This window comes from Dermacentor variabilis, chromosome 2 (genome assembly GCF_050947875.1).
Source record: "Dermacentor variabilis isolate Ectoservices chromosome 2, ASM5094787v1, whole genome shotgun sequence".
NCBI classification, from domain to species: Eukaryota; Metazoa; Arthropoda; class Arachnida; order Ixodida; family Ixodidae; genus Dermacentor; species Dermacentor variabilis.
The window spans coordinates 84,108,645-84,117,644 of NC_134569.1; the positions used below are offsets into that span (position 1 = coordinate 84,108,645).

Here is a 9,000-nt window from a genome sequence, read left to right on the forward strand (position 1 = left end):
ATATATATATATATATATATATAGTGACGTCAAAGGACGACAGGAGGAAGCGTCCATCAATAGAGCTCTTCAAAGGCAATATGTGGTGTTGCTTGTTAAGCTGTGATATCACGCATAAAATTAACTTCATAATTAAAATAGTCTGATATCTTTAGGTTGTCGTCCACCTGAAGACACAAGCTGTGGGCCATATCAAATATTTGTGGGCCTGCATAAACGTTCAGCAAGGAACTTCAGTATTTAGTCACGATCGGTATCAGTAGACTTTATTAGCAACTTAGTTCCGGGGTGTGTGCGCAAAAAAGAATGAAAAGAAAACAAGTCACTGACAGTTTGGCGACGTGCAAGACAATAACAAAGGTGATCTGCACGATGTGCAGAAACAGTGTGGCACATTGTTGCTCTAACAACGCCCTAACAAGCGAAACAATATGCAACAGCGAATTGCGCGCGTACACGAGTTGGCTGATCGTCAATAACGATGAATTCGAAAACATCGCTTATAATTATTTACAAGCCCCGCGCAATTATTTCGACATGACAGCATCAAACATTTTTTTTTCTTGGGAAATGTTGCCTTCAAGAAAGATATTCTTTAAAATTGTAGCATTTTGACGTTTTCCCCCTTTTTTTTTCTGGCCATTTACCCAGCGCTACAGAAGATAGAAAAGTAACAACAATATTCATTCAATTTACAGACAGAGATGTATTAAAGATGGTGAAACTTGTCGAAATGTACCCTGTACGGAACGCTGGCGTAAAATGATAGTCAAATTTGCTGCATCATAATGAAAGAGATCCCTTTGTCACCACACTTTTGCACAGTAAGGACGTGGCAGTATCAGTCATCTCATCAGAAACCTGACGTAAATGTGCGTACGTAACTTTCTAAACGATATTTCTTTTCCTTCACCGGAGTGAAAGGAAGCTGCCGTGTTTCACATTTACCAAAGAAAGCAATACTTATTCTCAACGTGTTTGCGCGACTGACTCCAATCATTAAACATTATGTGTCCAGGTCCTAACATTTAGAGCAACAGTTTCAGCGCGAACACTATAAGTATAGTGCATCGTTGTTATAGGTCGGTATGGCGCCTACACCTGTTACGCTTCTGCTCTGAACTGGACTTCTTCAGGATTACGAGAAAGAAAAGGTAGTTTGCATTGACTGGCACAACAATCTTGCATAACTGCACTCTCTTCTAATAATTATTCCTCAGAAATTAAAAGTACACTACATTTTCCTTGTCTCCGTTCTTCAGTCGTGTGCATTATAGCGGGCAAAGAGCACCCGCGGATAAACAGCGTTTCCAACGGAAAGGGAGAAAGAGCGAAGAAAGAGCATATATTAACAGCCCCTAGCCCGGGGCCACAATTCCTGAGGAGCAAGCACTAGGTTCAGGACCCACCATCTGATCCAACAGGGATGCCAAAGTACTGGAGCTATAGGTCTGAGTGTATTAGTGCACGTCTTCGGAAAGGTGGATATTTTGAAAGCGTTTTCTCGATTTGGAGAAACGAAATGCCGCAGAAAAAAAAAATCGCCTCGCTCCACCTTTTTTTTTCCTTCTTAGTTCTGTACCGTTAGAGGCTAAGTGCGCTCGAGAGTGGAATGAACGCCGAGAGCAGAGCAACTGACGCGACGCAAAGGAGGCGGCCTAGGGAGCCGCCCCCGGATACGACGACGGCGCCAAGGGCCGTGGCCGTTGAACCAGCGCGGCGGCGGCGTCCGGCGTCCGGGGTGGCCTCTCGTAGGCGTCCGCGATGGCGGGCGACGACGGTTGCGGGGGCGTCTTCCCGAATGTGGCGACCCAGTGCGGCGCCGGGGACGGCGAGGCGCCGTTGTCCGGGACAGCGATCGCGCGCGGACTCAGTCGCAGCTGGCCGGCAATCAGGTTGACCGTGGCCTGCAGAGAATAGTAGCGTGCACGAGCATCGATGGCGTGAGTATAACCGCAAACACGCGCCTCGTGCGGTGTTTTGCATTGATGGGGGGCACTTCCGAAATGTCCACCCTCTCTTGCAACCCATTCAAGCTTGGAAGAACCACCCTGACGTCTGCACTAAACATACATCAAATGCCTTGAGCTACGACTATAGACATGGGCACCTTCTTGCGAGGTTGTCCTCACCCTCAGTTCCTCTCACCCTCACAGAGTGAGGTGAGAGCAGAGGTGAAGAATAGAGTTGGAAAGTCTGTGAAGGTAAAAGTGAGGGAGGGCGAACATCGTGAAGTCAGGGCTATGGGGAGGGCGACTTCGACGAAGTGAGGCCAAATTTATAAGGCCAGATTAAAGCCGATACGGTTGTCTGTATCACACGCTCCTAAAGGCAAGCGCACAATACTATGGATGAGAATCGGCCGACTTTCTCTCAGTCGGCTTCAACAACACCATTCTCCATCACGTCGGCGCGCGTCTCACAATGCGCGGACGCCATAAATCTGCAAATGATCCGCCGATGTCCGCGTCAGTAGTTTCTTACTATCGGGAGACGCAGTTTTTCTTTTTTTTTTTTGTAACACTGCAATGAAATGACGGCATGGCTCCCCGTCTACACGCGGCTGCCAAGGACGGAGTTTGTTAATGTTGATTTTTACACGTGGTGGTCACTTTCACTTACTGCTTCTGAAAGATCAATTCTATTTCTCGTTAATACATGCACCCAAGTAAACAATGATGCCTCCAGGAGGGTAAATTCTAGTTACTGAATTCGTGGATCTTACTGCTCTCCGTTTACTGAATGAACTTATAAATAAAATCGGTTCTGAGTTTCCGTAACTTTCTTTTTTACACACATCGCGCCATGCAGAACAGCTCATTGACATGGCGTTTGAAAGTGCGTGTTGGCGCAACTGTAAACGGCAATTAAATTTTATGTCAGTAAATTGTCAGCGAGAAAGTTCTCGCACGTTGGCGGAATAACGCCCAGACGATTGTAACTAAACGGTGCAAAACTTGGCAATGTAAATAGATGCCAGACGAACTTAATATATATATATATATATATATATATATATATATATATATATATATATATATATATTCTGTATGTCCATCTTGATACGTGTGTCAACTATAGAAGAGCACAGAACGTGTAATGTTTTGGAAGAAGACGCCTACCCTTTCTGTCCCCTGCTGAGCACCAGACACTGAATTCTAGCTTTTATTGAACACCAAGTTGTGCAGTGTTTGGCAGAGAGAAAAGCTTCCTTCCGCGCATCCCTGGGGGAAGAACTCCCCAGTCGCTGTATAGAATGACTTCTGCTAGCGCATGTTTCTGCTAGTAAGCCATGCAGTGTTTTTTTAGTTGTCGTTCCATTAGTTCCACCGGATCAAAATAACAACATAAATTTTTCTGATTGTTTCAATCCCGTGCTGTTGCGGCTTTCACAGAAAAAAAAAATTACACTGAGGCCTTTGTCATCTATTCATACACACATGAATTCTCTCTTGTAGGCATCTGTATGAACTGTGTGTTATGAAAGCGTGTGATACCATAGCCACACAAACAACCGCGTCCAACAAGCTTCTAAGAGCGGTTATAACAACAGTCTAATCAGCAATCAAGAGCGCAACACACGTTCGTTAGAATTATACAGTCGATTATACAGTCGATGCAATAAAGGCAGCCAACAGTCTTCCAAGCGATGTAAGGCTTCTAACAGTTCCAACAGTTTGCAAAACTCCGAGCAGCCACCTTTAGATGCATATCGACCGACGGATCGCACTGTTTTGACGCACCGTTGCAAAATTTTGATGATATCGCGAGGAACTCGTTTCGCAACTCGTTTTGAGCGTGATGTAAGAGCGCGAACAAAACAATGACCAAGACCAGCGTTGTGTCGTCGTATTTCTGCCTCACATCTTGCACGTTCAAAATGAATATTAACCAGCTCAACCATGTCGCCGTATTGCAAGAACTGAACTCGAACGAAAACTCGACAGCTTCAACACAAGCCTGTGCGGACTATTCTTTCTTTTTTGCGGACTTTTTTTTTTGCAACGTTTTGTCCAACTAAAATGTCGGAAAGCGTGCGATTCACATCATTGCATGACTGCTGCCAAAACACTTCCTGCAGGACGAGCAAAGAGAGACGCGCATGGCGTGTCTCTCGGAACCGCGTGGTTGGCTCACGAAACGCGCAGCGCACTCTGATGCATTTGCTCTACAAGAATATGCTACCACATCGCTCTAAATGTATCAGTCGTTCCTATTCGCCTTTCTTTTTTCTTCATGCGTAAACTGGCAACTCCATTATAAGAAAAGGAATAATTCACGCGGTAAGCTGATTGCTTATGACTTCATGTAGACAGGTTTGTCTTAATACAGTTGCAGTTACACAGATGTATGCAAAAGCCTCAAATATGCTAACAACACGGATGATGTTAACAGCACCATCCACGCGTTCTGCTTGCACACACGCTGACGTTATCAGCGAGATTACGCGCCGCTAGTGAACGCTAGTAAATGCCGCGGATGGTATCTCTGGACACGCGCTGTTGTTAACAGACCTGCAGTGAGGTCCGCACAGACAAAGGCCGTTACTACGTTTTTATAATTATCGCCTTCTGGTAACGCGCGTCTTCTGAAATTACCGAAACGGGCAATTCATAGAAGACCAATCACATATGGAGGGAGAAAGAGAAGGAGCTCTAAGACAATCAGTATAAAACTTCCCGTATACACCATAGCGAAATGGTTAGACTTTTCATAGGCTATCTAAATAAATGTTCTCTGATCGGTTAATCAGATTGACGAGGGACATCAAGTACGAATTCCTGTAACATAGGGAACTAGCAATCGTACTTGTGGCTTGGTCTCACACCAGATTTCACCTCTTTTTTCTCTCTCTCTCTCTCTCTCTCTCTCTCTCTCTCTCTCTCTCTCTCTCTCTTTCTATATATATATATATATATATATATATATATATATATATATATATATATATAAACACACGGATTTCTGGTCAAAGGTACTTAACGCGTAACTGATACTTAGTTCAAGTTCACGCTAGAAAATCATTACCATGAGATCAATCTATTGGCTTTATAACAGAACCAGAATAATAAAAGCGACATAAGTATTAAAGTTACAATATCTTCGGCAGAGCATTAAACACTTGGATATTAAACACTTAAGTATCCTTAAGGATACAGATCGGTTCGTAACTCACTCTTGCACCCATAAAGTGTGTAAGGGTGTGAGCTAGACAAAAAGCAGTAGTAAGGGAGCAAATCAATTTACAGTGAAATTATGCCAAATGTAACGAAAGTCACAGCGGCGCCCGGCATGCCTCGGCTGGCCCATATAAGACCGCACTTCGATGTCGTTCGCTTAACGCGGTCTTTGCAGGCTCTGTTACGAACGTCGACAGCGGTGCACTGGAATCGCTCCGCAACGGGAGAGCCTCGCGACCTCCCCTTTCGAAAGCACAATGCTTTCAAAGTTGCCGCCGAACAAGCACCCCAGCAGCAGAGAGGAGCAGACTCCTACTGCAAGAAATTTCGAAAAACCATTATGGCCGCTTCTGATGTAGCACATCAACGTGGGTCAGGAGGCCTACGCTATACCAAAAAGGCGCAGACTGGGGTTTTGCTTTCTATGGAACTTATAAATATTATTTCCTCCTCCTCCTCCTCCTCCTCCTCCTCCTCCTCCTCCTCCTCCTCCTCCTCCTCCTCATTCAATACAGTAAATTTGCGCCCGCTGGCGGAGGTACTGTTCGCTCCACATAGAGTTTGGGGAGCGAACACTCTGCACCAAAACTCTTTTTCATTTCGGTTCACCAAAACCGGTTCAGTTCTGGTTCAATCCCGGTGCAAAAAGAAAAGAGAGCGGTTCAGACCGGTTCGAACCGGTTTAAGCTCATTTTCATAACCGAATAAGCTGCTGCTAAGCTGAATTTAAAGATTACGCCTGTTGTTCTCTCTTGAGGCAGCACGTAGTTACAAAAGGCTCTATGCGAAGCGAAGCTTTACTGAGGGAGAGAGAGAGCAGGGAGATAATATATTGAGGAAAACGCAGAGTGTCCTCCGGCCTGCTCTCCTCCTGCCAGGGTTCGATACCCTGGCAGGAGGAAAAGAAAGAGGGGAATAATAGGGGACTGAGGAGTAGTAATGATGAGGACAGGCAGTAGGATGCGATTATATACACGTCCGTGCTTGAAGGGCTCGTTCACAGCTTTGAATCTATAGGCCGGTGTTAACTAAATATTCTAAGAGAGCCTTGATGGCTCGCTTCATTTATGTATCCGGTGAATGGTCCAGTAACACTTCTTCATTAAACGGCCGGTCGCTAAATAGCGCTGATGAAAGATCAATGCCTGCGGTTCACAGTCGTATCTACTGGAGGCAGACGTATGTTCCACTTTCTCAAGTAGTTGGCACGCACGCGTCGCAGTATGGTGAGTTCGCTCGTCAGATGCGATGCGAATATTGTCGCGTTAACACAGCAGATATAGTCTGCCCCGCGACGCATCCTAACGGCGCTGCTACAAATAAAATCACGGGAAGATGGTGTGTATCTACAAATAAGGCATAATAGTTGAACCACAAGTGCAGGCAATGCATGGATGAAAAGCTCCAGAAAAGGTGGTCAACCTGAACCGAAACCCTTTATTTTTTTTTTCTTGCGGCTTCGCCCTGGAGTGACAAACGAATGGTAACACTTTGATTCAGTTCCGGTTTGAGTGGGAAAAAATGTTTTTTTTTCGCTTTTAGGCTCTCGGTTCGGTTCCGGTTCGATACCCTGACAATATTCTGTAGCTTAAACAGATTTGTTTTTTCCCTGTGATAAGAAGCCTAGAACGGCTATAGAAAAATGCCGCGTGCGCTTGCCGTAATTGGCTGGCTACTCGTTGGCAGCGATGTGCCACAGCAAGCCTCTGTAAAGGATGTCTACAGCCAAGAACGATTTCAATTACGCTGTACTTGATTCCTTATTAATGCACAGCCCAATTTACAGAGAGGGCATTGGGAAACAACAGTGCCCGTAACATTCTCAGCAGCAAAGCTTTGTCCAGTGAGTGGCGCATTCAACCCGAAACTCGACAGAGCTTCGCGCTCCATACGGCGCGCATGCCAGCAACAATAACAACAACAAAAGAAAGTGCCGACCTGCGAGAGTCCCCTGGCCAGGTGGCGGGCGAACACGGTGGCCTCCATGGGACTGCCCTGGCGCAGCGTCTCGGCCAGAGCGCCGATGTAGTTCTTGGCCAGCCGCAGGGTCTCGATCTTGGAGAGGCGGGGCACCGCGCTGCCTGGCTCCTGGTGGTTGATGGGCACGCGACGCCTCAGCGTGTCCAGCGCCGCGTTCAGGCCGTGCATGCGCTGGCGCTCGCGCGCGTTGGCCTTGTGCCGGCGCTGGCGGAACTTGGACAGCAGCCGCGGCGAGGACGAGTCGCACGGGCACGGCGACGGGACACCGCCGCGCGTGCTCGAGCTGGACGGGGCTGGACACCTGCGCATGTCGCAACGCTGTCCTTCGCTGCGGAGAGAGCAGGGACAAAAGCGAGGACATAAGTGGTCTGCTTGCCATTCTCACGACCGCGCATGTTACCAATGTACATTTCGTGAAGCGAAAATATAACGTTTTCTGCGGATTGCTGCTATCGCATGGAGCCTCCTTAACGAGCTCTTATACTGCCGTTCTGCATACTAAAATTACGCACTGTAAGAATTTTCCAGCTCTCCTTAAGATTACGAGCTGTGAGCTTTGCATGGAAAGGCGTGTGTAGGTTTCAGGTACGTTTGTTTTTTCTCGCATAATTGTGAGTGAGTAGAAAAGCAGATAACACAAAATATTTTATCGGGATTTCTTTTTTTTTTAACGTTATGCGGTTCATGTTACACACCACGAACAATCTACATGCCATCGCTCAGACAAATTGACGGAACCACCGATTTCACTCTGGAATGTGTCGATGTTCTGAAAAAGGAAAGCAAGAATTTTGGGACCCATTCCTGAATTCTCGCTTTGTGTGATTACCACATGGAGCGCCGAATCATCAAGCCGGGTACAGAATGAAGCCACCTTCGAGGGGCACTACGAGGCCAACTGCCCTATGCTAAGACCATCTCGGTCAGTAATCTCTTGCGGGTACGGAGTAAAATTAGCACACGTGTTCAACTTGTTTTTCTGCTCTGTGGACCATCGATTTCTGAGAAGTGCAAGTCACCATTTACTGAGGCCACACTTTAAGTTGAGATTTGTTGATTTGCCGACATATTCGTCTCAATATACATACGTAAAACACACTGACGCCATTCTTTAAACAGAGAGAGAGAGAGAGAGAGAGAAAAGCACAAAGTCGCACACAGCTTCGAGACGTTTCGTGCTCCATAACTTTTTTGCATTGTAAAACGACAGACCGGACAAAGAAAGCGATAGGCACTGAGATGCAGATTGCGTGTTTCTTTCTTTCTGGGTCCCATATGTCACTTTGCGGCACACGGAGTAGCGAGAAATATTTTTTGTAATAACCCTGGGCGTCGCATTCCTTTTCTCGAAGCGAGCCTATGGAGTTCGGCCGTGCAGTGACAGCTGGTCGAAGCTGAACGTCGCAGTGAGAAAACTCACCTCAGGCGAGCGGCTGGCTTGACTGATACGGGGGTGCCTCGCAGCGGGTCGAGTTCGCGCAGGGTTGTGTCCCTAGCTCGAGTGTTCCCAACGTGCAGCCAAACTGCCCTGCCGTGCGCACTGCGGCGCTCGAGCTCACGGGCGCACCTTTATGGGCCGCTTATCAGTATCTCGGACTACGGCAACACCTTTCTCCCCCATTCCCTATGCTCTACCTTTACTTCCTTTTATTTCGCAATCTCTCTCTCCCCCCCTCCCGTGCACACGTTCGCGCACGTGTACACCTTATTTTCCCTTCCATGAGAAGGCAGCATGCGGCGCCATGTTGCCTCGCATCATCCAATGGCGTTAAGCGCGAGCTCGCGAGCTCACGCGCGTATAGACGCCGCGAGCGTTTTACCCAACGCCAGGCATCGCGCA

The 9,000-nt window shown here is 47.0% G+C and overlaps 1 protein-coding gene across 1 annotated transcript; it reads right to left on the bottom strand.

Moving 5' to 3' along the window:
• Positions 1 to 249: 249 nt before the first annotated feature.
• Positions 250 to 8,746, bottom strand: LOC142570895 (neurogenic differentiation factor 1-like). Its single transcript, XM_075679199.1, has 3 exons — positions 8,581 to 8,746; positions 7,119 to 7,488; positions 250 to 1,907 (listed from the first exon to the last, which is right to left on the bottom strand). Exons 2-3 carry the CDS (start codon positions 7,467 to 7,469, stop codon positions 1,659 to 1,661), a joined length of 600 nt encoding a protein of 199 aa, XP_075535314.1. The 5' UTR covers positions 7,470 to 7,488; positions 8,581 to 8,746; the 3' UTR covers positions 250 to 1,658.
• Between the last annotated feature and the right edge of the window lie 254 nt (positions 8,747 to 9,000).